Source organism: Rhea americana, unplaced genomic scaffold (genome assembly GCF_003343005.1).
Source record: "Rhea americana isolate MKP2758 unplaced genomic scaffold, rheAme1 scaffold_61, whole genome shotgun sequence".
NCBI lineage: Eukaryota > Metazoa > Chordata > Aves > Rheiformes > Rheidae > Rhea > Rhea americana.
The window spans coordinates 4,018,670-4,039,981 of record NW_028186768.1 but is presented as its reverse complement, the minus strand read 5'-3'; the positions used below and the strand labels follow the sequence as shown (position 1 = coordinate 4,039,981).

At 50.6% G+C, this 21,312-nt stretch overlaps 1 protein-coding gene across 1 annotated transcript; it reads left to right on the top strand.

Annotated features, from left to right (window-relative positions):
- The first annotated feature begins 411 nt into the window (after positions 1 to 411).
- On the top strand, positions 412 to 11,914 carry ANAPC2 (anaphase promoting complex subunit 2). Its single transcript, XM_085320076.1, has 13 exons — positions 412 to 417; positions 1,090 to 1,712; positions 2,238 to 2,370; positions 4,873 to 5,047; positions 5,191 to 5,310; positions 5,832 to 5,949; positions 6,033 to 6,214; positions 6,361 to 6,502; positions 7,264 to 7,339; positions 8,024 to 8,227; positions 9,631 to 9,760; positions 10,194 to 10,429; positions 11,414 to 11,914. Exons 1-13 carry the CDS (start codon positions 412 to 414, stop codon positions 11,624 to 11,626), a joined length of 2,358 nt encoding a protein of 785 aa, XP_085176202.1. The 3' UTR covers positions 11,627 to 11,914.
- The last annotated feature ends 9,398 nt before the right edge of the window (positions 11,915 to 21,312 follow it).

The window sequence follows — 21,312 nt, the reverse complement described above, 5'->3', positions numbered from 1 at the left end:
TCCTGCAGCGCAGCACAGCTTTGGCCAAACCACCGCGGCGCGGCCCGGCTCGGCCTCTGCGGGGTGCGGGGGGCCGAGAGGCTCCCTCCAGCGACGGGCTGTGCGGAGTGGGGGCCCAAGGGCCCTCGTGTGGGCGGGCTGCGAGGGGCTGAGGCGTTCTCCTCCCTCCCCCTCAGCACAGGCTGTGGGGCGCAGAGCTCCGGCGTCCCTGCRACGGTGGGCTATGGGGAGCAGAGGCCCAGGGCCCCCCGTGGGGACAGGTTGTGGGGTGCAGGGATCTGAGATGTCCCCCACAGCATGCTGGGGCTAGCCGAGGTCCAGGAACCCCCCCTGTGGGGGTGGGCTGTGGGGGTTTGAGATGTCCCCTCCAGCAGGCTATAGCTAGCAGGGGGGGTCCAGGACCCCCCCCCCATGGGGGTAGGCTGTGGGGCGTCCAAGGGGTCCCCCCAGGACAGCCTGTGGGGCACAGGGGTGCAGAGGTCCCAGGTGGGAGGACGTGCCTCTCTCTGCAGACCCCACACCCCAGCACTGCAGCCGCCCTCGGGGCTCTGGGCACGCTGGCTAATCCGAACCCCCACCCGGCTGCAGTTTGCTGCTGTGACAAGAGCTGTGGCAGGCACAAACACCAGAGCCAAAAAGATGTGCTGCTGCTTCCGTCTRTGCTGTGGCTCTGTTTCCCGATTGCTCCCCGTGGAAATGAGGAAAGTCTTGCCTTGGAGTCTTGTGTCTCTTGGGAATGGATGGTCTGCAGCGGCACGTGGCACTTCCATCAACAGAGCAACGCAGCAGAGCAATGCCTTTTTCTAGCAGTGTGTCCCAAACAGCTTGTGGGTCCTGTGGCAACTACCACCASGGACAGCAATTGCCAGTTTTAGGATATTAGGCTTGTGAGATGGCCRTTTGCCTTTTATCAGTGGGTTAAGAGCCCAGCAGGTCTCCACAGAGGAACACGATTTGCCAGTTGTTGTTTAACAGCAGAGACCATCTGTGCTTGGTCCCTGTTCTCTGGGATAAGCAATGTCTTCTGCCTCAAATGCTCTTTAGCAAGTCTTTATGTGTGTTTAACTTGGTATCCCCTTTGATTTCTAGGCAGCGTCTAGATCTGATTCTGTGGGGCCGCTAAAGGATGATGACCTGCGGGCAGCCCTTGAAGTGCTGCGGTGTTATGACTTGCACTCGGTTATAGAAGAATGGTTCATCGAAGTGTTACAGACAGACCTTCAGGCAAATATAGCTCCTGAGTTCTGGAACTGCATTGGCCAATATGAAAATACAGCTGAGGAACCTCAGTGCTCCTTGCTTCTTCTGGATGCGTTTTGTCTTCTCAAGTGCCGCCTGGACCCCTACCTGAACAGTCTGGAACTTCTGGAGAAATGGACCAAAGCAGGCTTGCTTCTGGGGACAGGCGCTCAAATGCTGCAAGAGAAGGTCTACACCATGTTCAAAGCCATTCTTTTTTTCTCCACTACAAAGTCTTTCCAGGAGATGATCCAGCAATTCTATAGCCGCACTTTCAGGATATACATGCGGCAGTGGAAAAAAGGAGAAGATGGAATGAATGAGAGTGAGAGCAGCATGAGTGAAAATGAACAGGAAAGTGATACAGAGGAGAGTGGAGGAGAGAGCCCGTTGTGTGCAGGCTGCAGCAGTAAGAGAGAGGAGTGCTGGTGCCCCAAAGCCATGGAGCAGTTCCAGCAGCTCAATGACATTCTGTACGTATGTTRTGGGGTGGAGCCTGTCACACAGAACAAACCTATGGTCCAGATAGGAGAGCAGCAGCAAGTTTTCTATATATTTCAAAACTAGAGGAGTTGTGCATGAGGTCGGGCTGTATCATAGTACTGGCTAGCAAACCTCCCACACGGTTTCTGCACTAATAACTGGTAATTGAACCAGAACTGATCCTTTGACAGAAAGTTCCTTTCGCTGGATGTGAGAATATCTTTCTCTTCCACTGAGGAATATCTGCCTCTTGCCTTCTGTTTGCAAAGAAGAAAACATATTCTAAGTGAAAAAACTTTTGATGATCAGAAAATACAATTTCTGGGGAAGATGGGGTGGCAGTAATGTACTATATATGCAGAGCCTTTAGGCAGGCTGTTAGAGCGTTTCAGAGCCTCGCTTGCATCTGTTTACCATACAGGGAGTAGGATAGTCGTTAGATAGGACAGTATCCTTTTTTTGCTTATGCCTTTGCTTCTGGCTACTCTTAATGAGATCACTTTCTCTGTCTGCAGCCGCCGGTTGAATTTGCTGGAGAGAGTGAGTGCCGGTGCTGTTACAACGATCTTGCACAGAATGATAGAGGAAAGGATGGAGCAAAGATGCAGGGGCGAATACGAGCGCTCTTTCTTGAATGAGTTCCAGGAGGTAAGGTGTGCCGGTGGCAAGAGCTCTCTCTTCCTTTGGAGATGTGCAGCTGTTTCTGTTGCTGCATAAGTTGAAAGTAATTTCTACCTGAACGTGCCTGTGAATGTGACTTCCACCATTACTGGCAGAAGAGGTGGTTAAAACTCACCCTTTTGATTTAATGCCAGAGGGGAAGGCTTACTCTGACCCATACATAATAGGCCATTACATTTCACCTGGTTATATCCATATTAATGAAGGAATTTCTGTTGTAATAGTTTCATCTGGCCTATAGAGGGCCCTCCTGCTGTATAGGTGGACCTGTAATTTGAATTTGAGTAGCTGTTGCCTGTTCTATTTCCAATTTTTCAGCATGCCTTTAAAATAGCAAGTGAGAATGGAAGGTGATATTCTGGTGCCGCTCTTGCTAGTGAGCTATATGCAAAATTAAAATCCTTCCTTGCACCTATCCAGCACTTAGTTTTTTTGCTGCCAGCTAATACTGAGTTGATGTTGAGTTATTTACCCAGCATGAACTTAAGCTTCTTTTCAGGGTTATTGCTTTTCCCGGATACAGTCTCCATGCTGCCAGCTTGCTCTGCATTCCTTGTTCCTTGGTGCATGACCTTGCACTTGCCTGTTCTGAACAACAATGCGTGAAGTCTGGTTACTGAGCAAACCAGACTGCTCTGTATGGTTGTCCTAGTTTCCTTGTTTTGTTTCCTATGCTGTCATTTTTCATGTCATCTGCAAGCACAGTATTTAAAGGGAATTAAAGGCAAGAAAATCACTGCTGATGCAAGACTTTCATTATTGGACCTAGTATAAAGTGCTTTCAGATGACCTAGAGATTACTTAAAGGCATATTAAGGGCACCAGAACAAATGCAAATGCATTCTACTTGTCAGACATTGTAAAAGGTCCCCTGGCTCCTTGGAAGAAAGACTAGCATTGTAAGCTGCAGGATATTGGAGGATTTCAGAATTAAAAACAATTTTTTAAAAAAGTGGAAGTGGTATCCAAATTGAGAAAATTATTTTTTTTCCTTTTTTTAAGGCAGAAGTCCGATAAGCTAAAATATGAGAGGACTGAGGAACAGCTTGCTAAAAGTACAGATGCCAACAGCAAACCACCTTTTCAGATGTGTTGAAGCAGTTTGTAGTTGATAATCAAGCTATAATAGCAGCACTCAGAGAAAATAAGCTCATGGAAGGGGAAAAATGAGTTTGTTTGATAATTCTTGTATTCTTTAAAACTGAGTTGTTTTATATCAATTATAGTCCTATGCTTTTCTGTTCTTTAATAATTCTTTATCAGCTTTTCTTAGTTTTGCCCAAAACTGACGCCCAGGTGTTGTACAGTTATAAGGCTTGTCTTGCCGTATAGTTACTATCAAAACATGTGTGTTCCTTTAGTTTTTGGTGTTTCCTTAATAATGTAGATGATGAAAATTAACAATAACAAAACAGATATGGACTTACTCTTTTGGTTTCAAACTATCCAAATTTGGTTATCCAAAAATACTAACATCTAGTAGCTATTAATACTCAAATCCTACTCTAATTTTAGTGCTATATATGCCACTTTAAAGGGGAAATAGAGAAAAATGTTTCTCTAATATTTGGGTATTGTAGCTGAGTGTATTTGAAATATGTCAATCATACATTTTTCTGTAGAAAGCTAAATCATATAAAAAATTGATCAGAGAGCATCAGAAGATTAATCTGTAGGATTTTTATATGTAAGTGACTAACTTCGTATTTGAGGTCTTGGTGCCAGGTACCTGAGTTTGGTTGGTTGGCATATGTCTGTGAGTCTTTGAGATGACTTGCTCTTCTGTTCATATTCTGATGTTGTCAAGTGTTTGAATGTACTCAGTTGTTTGTGCAGAGGCTCTGAGCTCCAGAAGTGTACTCTTGCGCTCAGGTTTGACATTAGAGAGAACGGTGACCAGCTGAGTTCAATATCTGCAGGCTTCACAGTTTGGGGCCAGTCTGGCATGAAGTCCCAGGGAATGCCCTACTCTTCCATCAACAGGCAGATACTTAGGGTATAGCAGCTGAGGGCAAAACGTTTCTCAGATCAGCCAGAAAGTGAGGTGAGCTGTGCTGCTGACCCTGCATTAGCAGAACCACTGACCCTCAGGGAGAAACCTTCTTTCTGGAGGAGAACATTGTTACTGATAAAGTGACACCAAAGCCATGGATGAATTTTAAGAGATGGAGAAATGCAGTCCTCTGTCACCCCTTATTTTGTCATACATCGCTCCCTAGTCTGTATCTTAACTTCAGTTAAAGGTCTAGAGGTTCAGCTGTTCTAATTTATTGTCTTAACTTCCCCTTTGAGGCTTTTTCTAACCCAGGCCAGGTTAAATTTGGATCACAGCTGGACGTAGTCCTGTTCTTGGCTAGCTGCTCATTTTAGTTTGCTGTGGTAACTGCCTGGTGATGGGTAAGTGTGGGACATGGCTGTGCCTCCAGTTGTAGTGTTCACCATCCCTGTATTGTTCCTCTCCTTACGTAGTGGATTGAGAAAGTGATTGGCTGGCTCAGCAGAGTTTTTCTGCAAGATAGTCCCTTGGCTCACTCCACTGCAGAAGCTAGCAACACCTTGAAACGTTGGAGGTGCCATGTCCAAAGATTCTTCTACCGCATCTACGCCAGCATGCGCATTGAAGAGCTCTTCAGCATTATTCGAGGTAGGGATGACCCATTCCATGTTCATTCGCTCTTGGGCTTGGCTTGAACTGTTGATCTGTCTTCCCCTACCAATGTGCTCCTCTGTTTCCTCTTGCCTCCTCATGGGACATGTCACTATTTCTAATCACTGTTTGGTCTATAGACTTCCCAGAATCAAAACCTGCTGTGGAGGACCTCAAGTTCTGCCTGGAAAGGACTAATCAGAGGCAGCAGTTGCTCAGCTCCCTGAAAAGTGCTCTGGAAATGCGACTTCTACATCCTGGTGGGTTTTAGATCTCTGCATATGTCACATGTGATTGAGTTGTAAGGAATCTAGGCATGAACGGGGATCTGCTGGGAGCCATCATCTCATTTCATGCACTTGAATGAGAGGCAGTCAGGTTCTGTGCATCTTGTGCTCTCCATGTTGGCGTGTTCGTGGGTAGTAGTAACACATGTACATCCCAACCTCTTGTTGCCTCCTTTTTGCAGTACAGTGAGGAACTGAGCTAGAATTTAGCTTTGGTCCAGGTAGGTAAAAGCTCCTCTGCTGTGTGCATTCTAAACTTCTGATGGTCAGTGTGGGCTAAGCTGGTTTGTGATAGTCTTTGAGCCTGTGTTTGTCATTGCAGTTTGTTTCTCAGTCACGTGGACCTAATTGCTACCTTTGGCTAGGGCAGTGTGGCAGCGAAACCTTTGCTTTCGTCTCCTTAGATCTAACAGAGAGCCTGGAACAGTCTTTCCCGCATTCATGCAGTTAGTATGTGCTCAGGGACACTGACTACCTCTACCCATCTGTTGTAGGAGTCAACACGTCTGACATCATTACCCTGTATATCTCGGCCATCAAGGCCTTGCGGGAGCTTGATCCCTCCATGGTTATCCTGGAAGTCGCCTGTGAGCCCATCAGGAAGTATCTGAGGTAAGAGGCTTGCGGGACAGTCTTTTCCATTCCTCTGCTCTCCCCTTCCTTTCATTTGCTCTGCTTATCTTGCCTTTTGACAGGACCCGGGAAGACACAGTACGGCAGATTGTGGCTGGTCTCACAGGGGATGCCGAGGGCTCTGGTGATCTTGCAAATGAACTCTCAAAAGCTGACCCAGTGACACTAGAGAATGGCCAGGAGAGTGACGATGACATCTCAGAACCAGGAGACTGGGTTCCTGACCCTGTTGATGCTGATCCAGGTTTGATGCCAAGATCAAAAGTCCTGCAGGCCACTGCTCCTTGCTCTCTGTGGTCTTGAGCAGCTTTTCTGGTAGTCCTTCAGAGCAGAGCTGGGCTGGGGCGGCTCTCTGTTAATCTTATACTGTTGTCTGCTTTCTTTCACTAGGGAAATCAAATTCCAAGCGTCGGTCGTCAGACATCATCAGCCTGCTGGTGAGCATCTATGGAAGCAAGGATCTGTTTATCAATGAATACCGCACACTTCTTGCTGACCGGCTGCTACATCAATTCAACTACAGTGCTGAGAGGTGAGGATTTTATGCCAAACCCTAGGGCTTTCAAGGTAGAACCACCTGTTAAAAGTATGCTACAGACTCAGTCCTATGAAAGGCTATTTCTGGAATCAGGACTGTCTTTGGCCATCTCCTCTGTTGTTCTAGGTAAGAACTTGGAATTTCATGGGCTCGCCTCTTGGCTGACATCTCCCTGTTCAGTCATGCCCTTGACTTGCACTAGTAGGGCAGCAGGTTGGAAACTGAAGGCACTGACAGCCTCTGAGCTCCATCCCATCTCTTCTGGTGGTTCTGACACATACAGGGGCTACTTAGGCTCGGCAGAAAGTGTCAGGGTAGAAAGAAGGGGTGAAGCATCAGGGACTTCAGCTCTACCCCAGCTATGTCTCTTGATTCAACAGTTGTAATGGTTTTCCTGTCCCTGAAATGCAGTTGGTGAAAGCTACATCTCTGATGAGCCTTCTCAAGTGAATGGCTTACCAAATGCTGGGATTGTACTTTGCTGTCAAGAGGGATGGGGAGAGGGTCAAGTGCCATGGTACACCAAATGAAGGGGATGTGATGGCCTTCAAAAAGACCCTGGCCTACAGAGGAATTCAGTGTTCCTCATGTAGATTCTGGGAGTGATCCTCTTCAGATAAAAAGCCCTACAAGGCGTGTTAGTTGCAAGAGGACCTCTGTATCAAGGAGTGCCTTTCTTGGCCCAGTTGAGAAGGGTGGAGGCCAGACTAGTGTGTCTGAGGGACCAGTGTCTGATCTTTTCTTTCTCTTTTCAGGGAAATCCGCAATGTGGAGCTGCTGAAGCTGCGATTTGGTGAAGCTCAAATGCACTATTGTGAAGTCATGTTAAAAGTAACTTTTTTGTTATTCAGCTATTGATTGTCTGGGCTCTTGAATCAATGGGGAAGGGGAACATCCTATAGGAATGACCTAGAAAGGGTCATTCCTATAGAGAAGGGAGGTTTCCAGGCCATCAAGGCCTTGCGGGAGCTTGATCCATGGTTATCCTGGAAGTCACCTGTGAGCCTATCAGGAAGTATCTGAGGTAAGAGGCTTGCGGGATAGTCTTTTCTCTCCCAAGCATGGGGCTTGATTTATGACAGGCAGAACTGCATTCAAAATCATATCTTTAAGTCTTGTGCATTGGGTTATTGACTCTGGGTGACGGTTGCTCTGGTTCTGTTGTCTCTCTTGCCAGTACACTGCAAGTACACTATTCTGGCAGTAGAACTGGGCTTTCCATCTCCTCTAGGGAGGGATTCTGGAATTTGGTTCACTTAGGGCACTGTGAGAAGAAGTCATCAGTCTGGAGGGACTCCAGTGTAAGCTGGTATTAAAGCCATACACCCTTCCCCACATTGAGTAGCCCACTTCCTCACTAGAGGACGTGGGAGGACTAGAGGACACTAATGGTTTCCATTAGTCTCCATCATCCTCTGGAGACGTGTGAGACATACCGTGTTTAAGCTTCTTTACTAAGGCTCAGTACTCTTCTGGAAGAGAAGGAGCCTCTTTAGCTTCCTCTACCTTTCTTAGGATATGGCTGATTCACGGCGCATTAATGCCAACATTCGTGATGAGGAAGAAAAGCTCCCAGAGGAGGAGAGGCCACCATTCAGTCTCGTTGCTGTAATCCTATCAAGTGAGTTCTGGCCACCACTGAAAGAGGAGAAGCTAGAGCTTCCAGAGCAAGTCAAGGAAGCCATGGAAGCCTATTCCAAAAAGTATGAGAAATTAAAGGTGAGGCAGCCTTAACCTTCCTTAAAACAAGTTCTTGCTGTTCATACTCCACTATACAGCATGTTTTTGCATGGCCTTTACAAAGTTCCCTTTAACGTCCTTTAAAGCTTAGCTGTTAATATGGCTGTACTGTTAGGTGGAATGCCAAAGTCCTTCAGCTCTGAATCAGGGTTAGAAGCCACACTAACTTTGCTATTGCTAAAAGGAGGATTTATGTCTTTAGGGGTGCCTGTGTAACAGTAGTAATAGAGAGTTTTCTAAAATATACCAGTGTTTATTAGTTACATGGATACTGAGATAGAAGTGAGCTATCCATGATCCAGTGGTGTGCTCTGCACTCCATCAGGTAAAAAGTTTATGTGGATGCTGAGATACAAGTCCTTAGGCTTAAACATCTAAGTCCTATAGGAGCCCAAGTGACATGCTGTCCCCCTTGAACCTCTTTTTTCCAGCATTCTATCACTCTTCTCTCCTGTTTATCTTCTTGAAAAGAGGCTCTTTAATGATCTCCTTTCAAGCCTGTTCCAGGAGATTCAATATTAAAGACTGGAGTCAGGTGAACATTGCAAGCATTTTTGGTCACTTTGACTATCTCTGACCAGGACTTGAATCCATGTCTTTATAAATAGCATGGGAAGATGGAAGAGACACATACGCAGGAGTGGAGATGTACCTAACAAGCCCATTCTGCATACAGAATGGGCTCATAAAAGGAGCATCTTAGGCTGCTGGAACATTTGCCTGGAAGTCAAGGAGAGATAAGTCACTTCCAGAGCTGTGGTCTTGGCTTTCTCATCTTGTTGCTGCTTATCTGGTGGAGTGCAGCGCACACCACTGGATCGTGCATAACTTGCATTTAGTCATGTCAGCATAGTATCTGTGTGTACACATAGATGGTTCTTTGCAACTGATTGGAATACAATTTGGGGTCTCGTACTGCTGTTCCTCCTGCTTGTTTTCTGACCCCACTTCAGGCTTGTTTATTGCATATTCTTTCTTGAACTTGTTGTTATACATCAGATGGTACATTCCATCAGACTGGCAAGTGTATAGCTCTAGATCCTGTCTCTTCTCGTGCTATACCTGTATGCCATATGTGGATGCCACCTGATATCTGTGCCTGCAGGAAACTGGCTAGGAGAGGTACACAGCAGCCTCAGGATGTATGTTTTTGGGGGGTGATTTTGTTGTTGTTTAACTCTCTGGCACTTGACACCATCCTCAACCTACAAAAGTAAGTAATTCTGTCCTCATGAGGAGGAGAGCAGCTTCTGTCTGGCAGAGATGAAGGCAGAGAGCAGCTGATATCTGGCCCTGATGGCAGAGATATTTGCAGAAATGCAGAACTTGGAGATTCCTGTTAGGGGATCTGCTGTGTGAGTGGCTGCTTCCTGCTTTTGCAGGCCATGAGGACCCTGAACTGGAAGTACCACCTGGGATTGGTGAACTTGGACGTGGAGCTGGCAGATCGCACCCTCTCCTTGTCTGTCTCTCCTGTGCATGCTGCCATCATCCTGCACTTCCAGACCAAGAGTGAGTGATGTGGCAGAGGCCTAGCATATCAGCTGCATTCATGTGCTTCCTGTGGATGGGTGGGAAAGCCACATTGCTCAGCTGGCAGTAGGCCTGGAGAGTCCTGGCAAGGGGAGCAAGACCCAGTTCATGTACTTGGATCTATCACAGAAGTTAGCCAGGTCTCCAGCTCTCCTAGGGGACCGGACCCAGAAGGCCACAGGTGAGCCCCCAGTTTGCTTTAAGGCAGTCACTACATATAACTGCCTGCTCCTGGCAGTGGCTCACCTGCCTTCCATGTCCTCTTATTAAATCCTGTCATGCTGTGGGGAGGGCTGGTGTCCTTTACTCTTCCCTGCTTTTAATGTTTGGGCACTCATAGACTGAGGTATAGCAAAGGACTGTGGCCAAGAGCTGACTGCCACTTTCCACAYGGCATCTGTGGTCTCCGCAGGTACGTGGACACTGACTGAGCTGAGTGAAGTGCTCAAGGTGCCTGTGACGTCGCTAAAGCGCAAGATGACCCTGTGGCTGCAGCAAGGCGTCCTGCGTGAAGAGCCCCAAGGCACGTTCACTGTGATTGAGGAGGAGCAGAAAGACCAAGTAGAGAAGGTGGTTCTGATAGACAGTGATGAGGAGGGGGACTCTGCCATGGCGTCACAGGCTGACCAGAAAGAGGAAGAGCTGCAGGTACCTGTCTTGTGTGTCTTTGGGTGCTTGTGAAATCAGCAGACCAGTGCAAAAAGCGAGTGGTTTTGGTTTTGGTTTTGGGAAAGGGAGAGCGATTTCAGGCTTTTTCAGGATTGAGTTTCATCTTTAAAATTCTGGAAAAATGTTTTGTGGATTAATGTTTGATTTGATTATATTTTTAATATTAGGAAAGGGGTTAAACTTTCAAGGGAGTTGGATATGTTCAGAAAGTGAAGATGGTGGTGCTGCTACCCAGCTGTTAGGAGGCTAACTTCAAATTCAGAAGAAACCACATTCAGATGCCATAGTCTGTCTGATTCAGGTGGTGGATTTGATTTGCACTGTACAGTGCAGTGACTAAGGCCAGCTTGAGAGCTTTTTTGAGGTGAATTTCTTTTGATTAATAATTACTGGAGCAGATATTGGAAGGGAGTCTTCTTTTCAGAAAGCGTCCAGCTGCTGAGCCAGGCAACCATTTGGGCATCTCTGAACACCGTTGTTCAAGTAAATAAGAACGTCTGAGACTTTAGAATTCATATTTGAAAATAATCATAACTAATTTGGATTCATCCAAACAACGTTTTTTAAGAAATAGACTGCCAAAAAASCTTACACAGTCCTGACAGCAGGACCTTTGTCTTCTGTGTGTGGTTCCTAGACACTTCCAGTGCTTTTCCTACTCTGATCTGTCATGTTGTGTGTATGGAGCCAGTGTGAAACACTTAAGTGTTCTACCTGTGTTCGTCCACTGAGGGTCATGCACGTACTGCAGGCCAAATCCTGCTTTCTAGCTGTGTATCCTAATACCTGATGCTGATCTCAAGTACTTCCTGTTTAAAGGCCAGACTTTCATAGCTGAGAGCAGAACTTACTGTCCATCACAGTTGTATTATGCCTTTGGAATACAGGATGTCAAAGCACTCCTCTTCTTCCTGTGTTGAGGATGACTGTGATTTACTGTTGCCTGTGTGTCCACCTTTGCAGTTGTTTTGGACGTACATCCAAGCAATGCTGACCAACCTAGAGAGTCTGTCGTTGGAGAGGATTCACAGCATGCTGAAGATGTTTGTGATGACAGGCCCGGTGGTTACAGAAATTGATATACAAGAGCTGCAGGGCTTCCTCCAGAAAAAGGTCCGGGACCAGCAGCTCATCTACTCCGGAGGTGTCTATCGTCTGCCCAAGAACTGCAGCTAGACTCAAATGTTCCTGCTTTCCTCTGTCCGTTCACTTCTCCTGTGCCTGTATTCAGCTCCTCAGTGCCACCCAGCTCTCTACATTCTTCTTGGTAATTTTTTTTTTGCTCTTGGGTTGCTGTGCCCTCTTTCCAAAAATGGGCACTCTTCCATGTGGAGATAGCTCATTAACCTGGGCACGCACCCCAAACAACTGGGACTGGGCCCACTCCCCAGAGTGCTCTTCTCCCAAACAGGAGTGTCTGGGCCCTCTTCACTGGTTGATTAAAAACAGCAGTCATCTTCTTCAGATGATCTTGACTCTTTTCTTCTCAGGAGAGCACTCTTGGCATCAGCCTTCCCAGGCTGAAAGGGCAGGCAGGAACTCTGCAGTCTGCTGGGCACCGTCTTCCTTTCATTCAGCCTTGATCTATAGTCTGCTACTTACAGCTCTGGAAGGATTTGGGGATGGAGGGGGCTGTTGGCTGCAGTTGCTGTCTGTGTCTCTGTGTGTGGCTAAAGCAGCTTGTTGCAGCTGGCTGTGATGAGACCCTACACAAAAATGAGTGTGCTGTCCATGCTATCTTCTTTGGTTTGTGTAGGCGGCAGACTCTGGTGTTGGCTTACCATTGTTCAGGGCTCTTGGGATATGTGGGATAATTTTATTGTGGGATCAAGAATGCTTTAGATGGCTGTAATGTAGCAGTTCCTCAGGGCAAACTGTCTAGTCCTGGGGAATATGAAAGTTATCCAGATGCTGGTAGGATTACTTTACCATGGCATGAATACATGTCTTCAAACACCATGACTGGTGCTCTCAGGTGCACATCATCTTGGTATGCTTCAGGGTTACTTGCATCACTGAGATCACCAAGGCAGTTGGATGGGATAATCCCTGAGCTGCTTTGTTTAAACATCATGCCCATAACCTAGACACGAGATCAAGCAATGAGTATCAGAAGGATTGTATTCAGTCTCCACTTAAGTGTTCAGGATTGCTCAGTCCTGTTTCCAGGTGGGTTTTGCTTGTCCCATCARGAAGAATACACTGGGGAAATCTGGGTCTTCATTCTTTGCTTCTTCAGAAGTAAGATTTTAGGAGTTTCCATGGCCCAAGAAGTCTTTCCCTCCAATGCTGAATCTTTTAACCCAAACTGTAATGAGGCAGCTGGCAATCGGATACTAATGGGCCAAATTTAAATCATAGGAACTGTCTTTAAGTCTGGCTGTGTTGCTCTGGATCCAGATGCATGAGAAACTTGTGGAACCTGTAAAACAACCTGTATTTAATGTTCAATCTTGTCTTTTAATGCTTAAAGGCCCAGAAATGCCACAGTGTGGGCTTTCCCCCTTACAGCAGGGAATCAGTGCCCCAAATCCTCCCCTCAGACTTTTAGGGCAGAATAGAGGGGTAAGTTTGGGCAATTTGATATAGATRTCTGGAAATTTGAGGACATTATGGGGGCTGTCGTGCCTACCCCCTGTTTTTGTGTAAATAGACAAATCCCACTGGGGTAATCCCTAGGACCAACCTACCCCACTTTGCTATATGTACCACACCCTGGTTTGAGGTGCTTGTGGGAGACGAGAAAAGTTTGTCCCATGGTGACCCTCAACCTGAGTGCCCCAGCCAGCAGCCAGACCAACATTTCAGCCACTCAGCATGACAGCAGGATGACCTGGCTCTCTTGCTCTGGGTGAAGCCCAACATGATTGATACCAGCTGTGGTGTGGTTGTTCTCTGCTGTCCTGCTGACYATGCTCAGGTGCATTGGAAAATTGAACAGAATTTGGCTCAGCTGATCTTGCTACACCTGGAATGATTGAGACTATTCTTATTCCTGAAGTTGATCATCACTTTCCAAGATCTAAAAGTAAGTAAACCTTACTTTTGCTCTCAGATGTGTTGTCCCAGGATGGAGAAGCCCTGAGAATCCCTCAACCCCAGAGCTCCTTTGAGGGGTTGTGGCAGGTCATGGCTTAGGGATTGCAGTAATTGTGACCTACAGTGGTAGAGGGACAGTTGTTGAGACACAGCAATATCTCTGTTTGCACAAGGGTGTTGGGAGGTGACAGTGAGAGCTTGTAGTGCTGGCAGGTGGGATRGGCAGTGTGCACAGAGGGTGCCAGGGGCTGGTGGCCCTGCAGGTTGGGAGGTGGGGGCTCGCATAAGACTGTGTTGTGGTGTGGCAAAAGGCAGTATTGGCATTCAGGGCACAGGATGCTACGCAGCGAAGTCTGGGACCTGGTGTGATGCAGAGTTGTGGCAGAGGCTGCCAGGGTGTGGTAGGCGCCCAGGGTGGCGTTGGGAGCTGGGTGCATGGAGGAGAAGAGGGCTGGTGCCTGGAATGGAAAGCCACTGCAGGGAGGGTGCCAAGGGGACATGGGAAGGGCTCCTGGGGCTGACATGAGGGGGTCCCAGGCCAATGTGACTGCAGGGTGGACGTGGCAGGGCGTAGAGTGCACACAGCGCTGCTGTGCTCCAGGGGAAGCCACGGTGCAGCGCCGAGCCTGCCTCTCCGTCCAGGTGAACTGCAGGTGTCCCAGCCCGCTCGAATGGGCAACCCTTGTCGTGTGGTCTGCCTTAACCTGCTGTCCCGTGCAGCCAGTGTGGTCTGCCTTAACCTGCTGTCCCGTGCAGCCATCCATGTCCTGCCCTGGGGCTAGGGAGACAAGTGAGCGAGCACATTGCTCTCCTCCGCAGTTTTTACCTTTTCCGGGCGAGAGGAGAGCAGTTGGCGCAGGCAGCCTGAGCCCAATTCCAGCCCCAGCCCCAGAGTGATGATTTGGAGCCCTGGGAGCTGCATCTGTCACCCAGATGAGCAGAACATGAGAAGTATCTGGAAAAACAAATTGGTTTTATTGCAGGATTGTGTCTCTGCCTCCTGCTTTGTGCTCTCAGAGCACAAACCAGTCCTTGTGGGTTTTACCTCCTTAGTTTTGGATCCAGGAGAGGCTTTTTGGCATGGGAGTCCTCTGGGGACCTTTCTGTATTCCCTCACATGCCAGCTCTGCTCCTCATCCTCTTGGTTAGATATTGATCATCAACTAGTGAATAAATCAATGCAGCTCACAAGTGCTTGCCRTCCATGCAAAACCCACCTACCCTGGCAGGGGGAAAGGGAGCAAGATGTGTACAGGCCTCGTAGGGCCTCCCTTGGTGAGGAAGAGGAGCTGAATCGCGTCACACACGAGGAAGAGGCAGGGGTTACACTAGTCCTTGGCCTTACTGGTCACCACTTTAATGACTGGCTGCCTGGCTGGGACTGCAGTGGTAGAAATACCTATTTCCCAGGTACCTCTGAACAGTCTTTCAGCTCCTCATCCTTCATGTTAATTTTTTTTCAGGAAACAAAATGGTTTGAACAAGTGGGGGTGCTTGAAAAATGTAAGCAGCTGTGGGGCGGTGGGGTTGCTGCCTGCCAAGCGCTGCCTGGGGCACAGCATGGCAATACTCACACTGTAGCGCAGCCCTGCTCTGTGGTTAATGCCTAAATATCTGACATCTGACTGCCTTGTGGTTGAAATGGAGAGGGGAAATATCTTYTGGATCTTTTGAGATCAAAGCAACCACCAGCTTTGTGGCAGGGCTGGTGGCAGCTGGGGGATGTCCCCAGCCACTGCTGCCAAAGTAGCAAGAACTGGGAACCTTGGCTCCTTGTAACGCCTGGGAAAGGAGGAGAAAACTCCCCAGCACTTCAGCTGGTTCGATGCACGCGGAAAGCTAAGTGGATTCCCTTGCTGGAGGGGCTGGCAGCCCCGTGGTTTGGGCTGGGTAGGAGGAGTCCGTATCCGGTGCTCTGACCTGGTACCCGGCTCTCCTGATCACTGGCCTTGCCGCAGAGCGCACTTGCCCTGCGATTTGGGTGTCACCAGGCTGCCGAGCTGGGCAAACGGAAGCAGGGCTGGGGTACGTGTGCTAGCTGGGATTTGCCACCTGAATGTGTCCCGGGAGAGCTGAGAGCTGCCCGTTGCGTAGGGAAGAGGGTGCAGAGCACCCGGCRTGGGCCTTGTGCGTGAGGGAGCATCACCCGGAGTGTTGGATGGGTGGCCCCATGGGGAGATGGTGACCTCACGACAGCAGGTGGGCTGCTGGGCTAGCCATGCTTGCACGATGGGTGCCGCCCCACTGTGTCCCTGATGACAACAGGGAGCAAGGTTTGGGAATGGGAGGTGACCAAATCTGCAGATAGGCCTGGAAAACACCTTTTGCGGCAGGATGTGTTTGCTCCCGTGGACCCTAGTGCCCGCGGACTCGCTGATCGCTGCRGAGAATGTGTGGATTGCCATGGCACTGCTTCCACCCTCCCTTCCCCCCTGTGCTGGGTGAACCTGGCCTGGGGACACGTGTGGCACAGGCTGCCCTCGGGGTCCCAGAAAAGGTGCAAGGGGCTGGGAAGGGCTCAGGAGCACCCTGCAGCTCTGCCCACGTCCCCGACCCCCAGCCAAGCCCGGCCCACCTTCGTTGGCAATTGCTGCGGCCATGCCTCTGAGCCGGGACCCCACTCCCTGGGYTGGACCTGCTTGGAGGCTGTAGGCAGCCTGCCTGGCGATTAGAGCGAGTCCTGCCCTACGGATGCGATGGAGGTCACGTGGGATGGAGGTCAGCACAGCACCAGCACCTCTCCCACGGCGGCTTTGGGCCAGCAAGGCTCTGAGCGTTGCTTCCTCTTGTGACCTCTATCGACCGTTCCTCTGCCTCCCTCGCAGGATGAGGCCTTGTGGGTGTGATGAATTTGTTTGTTCCGTTGCCACAACAGCCTAAGCTGCTCCCCGGGCCGGGCCTGACTCAGTCCCTCCCAGGAGACTGTGTTTACTCTGTGGACACCTCAGCACACAGACCCGGTGCCCACTCAGCAACCGGAGGTCACCCTGCCCGCGCGGGAGGGGTGAGTCCAGCTGAGCCGCAGTGCAGCCCCTGGGCTCTGCCTTATTTCCAAGCTATCCGGGCAAGGAGCAAAGGGCTTCACCCACAATACCAATACCCAAGCCCTGTGTTGAGAGGGGATGTCACCGTCCCCCTCCTGGAGCCTGCCTGAGCTTGACAGATTAACTGCACCAATGCAAACAGCTATTCACTGTCTTTAAAAACCSATCAGTGGTGGAGATTTCACCTCCCCCAGGCCTCACTAGACTCCCTAACATCTTGCTTGCTGCAATTTAAGCAGGTTTCTTCTAGCCTGGCTCCCACAATGAATGATTTGTTCCCACAGGTGCCTGTTTATGCATCTGAAGGCKTTTTGCATCTCTCCCATCAGGTTTCCCTTCTCCAGGAGACCAGTCCCAATGTCTTTGACATCTCCTTGCAGTACAGGGTTGGTCCCTGATGCTTTGTCCTCTTTTCTCCAGTTTGTCCCCATGGCCGAGTGCCCAGCAGGATGAGAGAGAGATCAGAGGCCGCARCCTGGACAGCGGCCCCGGTCTGGCTCCAGCGTGGAGCCTGTTTGGTGATGGGACGGAGGTGAGGACATCTGCCTGCCATGAGCTGGACATGGCATCCAGGCACAGCAGCTGGAGGTGACCTTGCATGGTGGATCTAGTCCACTCAGACACCATGGAGCGAACACAGGATGTGGTGATCTCTGGCCTTTCCCTGCTCTGCGCTGGCTGCGGCTGGGAACCTGGCCAGGAGCCACTGCAAGGTGTTGCAAGGTGGCCTGTCGCCCTGTTTGGGGCCCATCCTTCTCAGAGCAGATGGTTCGCCATGAAGGCTGAGGAGCATCTAGAAACCGGAGCACCCAATACTGCTGCAGCTGCCTGGCTTGCGTAGCGTAGGCTGGATTTCCTTGGCCCGGCCGTGGCCGAGCAGCGAGCGCTCGCGCCGCGAGGCTGCCCTGCCCCGCACACCCGGCCTCCGCGGAGGCGGCCAGAAAGGGCTCTTCTGCCTGCTGGAGGTCTTGGGGGAGTTCTGAGTCAGAGCCACTGGATGAGTTTTAGCRTGGTAATTTCAAAGCATTACAATAGGAAAACTTGCAGTGTAATAAGTAGTACAGCTTCTAGGGCATGTAAAAGTCTTAAAATTAATTGGAACAAGCTGGAAATGAGGCATTTCAAACAGAACTGAGAAAGCTGGGAAAAGGCCTCTCGGCGCTTGCCGGCAAGAGCAGACATAAAAGACCTAGCATAAAACCCTACATTTTAGACCCACACAAAAAGTCACAGGTATGTCACTTTTGTAAATAGCCTCCAGTTTTGGGAAAATAAATTGTATTGCTGGAAAACACATTTAAAATTCCTCTCTTTACTCCTTAGGCATTTAGAAATGGCTTTAGCTTTGCTCTAGTGTTTGCAAACATTCCTGCTACTACAATAGAAGTTATTTCTGTGAATGCTTATTTATGTGTGAAAGTATTAGGATCTTTTTTATGTGACCGCTGCTTACAAAATAAATTACAACTGGGACATTAATGATGTGTCACTGCCTAATGTTCTCGCCAGCGAGAGGAGGAATTGCTGAGGACACTTGCTGCTTTCCCTGTTTGAAGTCACAGACCCCTCAAAGGTTTTTTTCCAGTGTAAAAAGCAGTTTTACCCCAAAGCCTTGCAGGCATAGAGAGAAGCATCGTTGGCGTCATCCTTGTCGGACCAAATGGGCATCTTTCTGCACTGCAGATGAAGGAGCAGGCAGAGTCCCCGGGCACTGAAACGCCCTTCGCATGTCGGCAGCGATCTGGTTCTCCCCAGCGACACCCTCGGGGATGGCCTGCGGCAGGAAAGAAACTGCCAAAAAAACCGAGGATTTATTTTTTTTCTTTATTTTTTGAGAGATCGATTTCTTAACCAGAGGGCAAAAGAATTGAATTTGGATTCGAGAGCCTCAATTCATTTAGGCAAGCTGGAGCTATTGCTTCTCTTCGTGAAAAGCAGTTCACTTCATTTACCTTGGGCTATTTTTAAACTGTTTAGATGGTCCCTGCTAAACCAAACAGGATGTATTTTCCCCCCAAAAAAGGCTATTCCTTTCCCTGCATATAAACTGTTTGGGTTATTTAGGATGTGTTAAGGCAGGACTGCTTACAAAGGTTGGAAATAGTTGCAAATAGCCACGGTGAAACCAGGCAGAGCATGGCCCGAGAGCTGGGCCAGGGGCTGCAACAGGGCCAGCAGCAGGACGAGACCATGGGAGAAGCTTCATTTCCCCGCGGTTTGCCTTTGCGCCCCACTCGCACTAGTGCCGTCCAGCAAGACGAGGGCAGAGAGCTGGGTTGCAATTTTTCGGGCACGTAGAGAGTTGCTAATCCAAATCCTTTTGGTCTGCTCTATGGTTTTACACCCAAACTTGCCCAAAGTTGTGTCTTTTGCTAGAGCACAAAGTTGTTTAGGGTAGGAAAGATCAGGGCTGGCACTGCAGAACTGCAGAACGACCTTGTGCAAGAGGGAGACCAGGTACTGAGGTGGCAGAAGAAATTCAGCATACACAAATGTAAAATGGTTCAAACGGAAACACGGGGAGGGCAGCTCCGCTGAGGCTTCTATAATGGCTCATCCAGCTTGGGATGTCCCTCAGCTGATGGATATGTTCTCCATATATTCGTGCTCTTTTTAATCTTCCCCTCGTGGCCAGTGTGGGAGATGGGACTCAGGACCAGCTGGCTCCTTGGTTGGAGCTGCTGTAGCTGCTCGTGTGTTCCTATTTCCCTTATCTGAGCAGTATTTCCYGTTCTCGTCTTTCTGTTTCAGGACATCCCCGTCCTCGGCCGAGCAGCCCAGCTGCTTGCAGGCATGCGAGCATGGGGTGCTGCCGTGGCTCTTTCATCCACAGGGCAGATTTCTTTTGACCTCGGATACACTGGTTTTGTAGCAGCTCCAAGCATGTGACTGGTTTAACCTTCTGTAATTTTCTTTTGATGGATTTCCCCCTTTTCGCAGAGTTCCTCCTTCCGAGGTGCTGCTGCTGCCGGCGGCTCCCACAGTGCTGCCTGGGAGCAGCCAGGTTGGACAGCGGCCGCAGCTTTTGAACACGGGTCTCTGCGCTTAAAAAGGTGCCGTGCCCTGAAGCAGAGGAAAACGTGGAACTGGCCAAGGGTGCAAAAGCTTGTGGCTGGCAGCTCGGTGTTGGCGGCTGCCCCGTTTGGATGCCACTTGCTGCTGGGCCAAAACCCATGGGTAGTGAACACCCAGTGGTACCAAATACTCCCCAAAGCCACCCGGGGCCACCAGCTCCCTTTACTGCTGTGCCTCCCACCTCTCCTCACCCCCAATTTCCTCTTTTTTTTAATTTATTTTTTAGTCCTTGCCTTCCCCACATTTGCCCTCCCTGGAGCGGTGGCAGCCAGGACCAGGAGGAAGTGCCTGGGAAAAGCAGCAGCGGGATCCCCCAAAAAGCAGAGCTTGAGGCCAGTGATGTGGGGTCCGTGCAAAGGACAGGGACGTCCGGCGGGGGCCACGGGGCCGGAGCGGGCCTGGCCCTGCACAACGTCCCTGTTTGCGTGGGATTTGCGTTCCCGGCCAGCCCAGCCCTGCAGGAAGGGCCGTGGCCCCGCGGCGGCCGTGTTATCGCGGCTCCAGGAGCGCAGGCCCCCGGCAGCCAGCCGCTTCCCCTGCGTCGGGGCTGGCAGCGGAGCCGTCCCGGGGGGGGGGGGGGGGGGGGGGCCGGACGACACACACGTCCCTGCAGCAGCGGGAGGCTAGGGCTGGGGCCGGCAGCCCCAACAGACGCCCCGAGGTGAGCTGGGGATGGGGCAGTGGGGAAGGGACCCGACCCCCGCCTGGCACGCTCGTGACCCCCCACCCCATTGCACACACGGTGTCTCGCTGTGGGGGCCACTGCGGTGGCCTTTTCTTTGGTGGCTGCTGCCCGCTGAGGTGGTGATTTTGGGGGCCGGTCAGCGGTGAGGCCCAGATCGGGTCCGTGAGCCTCGAGTGTCCTTGCTTCCTGCGTGCATCCTCCTCCGCTCGCCCGCGCCGAAGCTCCTCGGCCACCCTCCGTCCCACGAGGGACGGCAACGGGCTCCCCGGGCTGCGCGTGGCAGGAGCCCCGTGGCCAGCACCGCTGCGCTTTCACCTTGCGCTTTCCTCAGGTCCCTTGGGTGCTGGGGCCGGTGCTGGGGACTCACCACCGCCACCTCTGCGAGACCAACCCTCCCTGTACCTGGCCGCTGAGCGGTTTGATCTGCGATGCCTTCAGCCGCTGCCTCTCACCTTCTCCCTCCCTCCACCGCTCCTTTGGGGCAGCAAGTTACGCTTCATTTTTTACGYGGTGGCTTGTCGAGGCCGAGGATCTGCGCGCCGCCGCCTGCCGTCTCCCGCTGCGGCAAGGGACGTTTCCCCTCGTGACCCGCAGAAATCCCCRCGCCTGCAAAAATTTGCTAGGCGAATCCCCCCGCTGCCCGGCGCGGGGCAGGCGTCCGAGGGAGCCCGGCCCCGGCCCAGCGTGGCCCCGGCCTCGGCCCCTGCTCCCCCTGGGGCTCCGGCTGGGTGTTTTGGTTGTGGGAACGATTCCTGGGGATGGCAGCACGAGAGGCTTTGGGTGTCCGTGATGTAGATGTCTCCGCTAAAACTTCTCCGTGCCCTTGGGACCGCTGGAGAGGGGGGACAGACCTCCGGTGCGCACCTCACCCAGCGCAGGCGCCTACGCGCGGGCATCGCCCTGCCGTCCGCGCGCGGGCTCGGCTGCCTCCTTCTCCCTCTTCCTCTCTCTTAACACGTCCCACAGGGAAGCGGCAGGTTTTCAGAGGGCGTCCACACGCGTGCCGCGGCTCCCCGCTC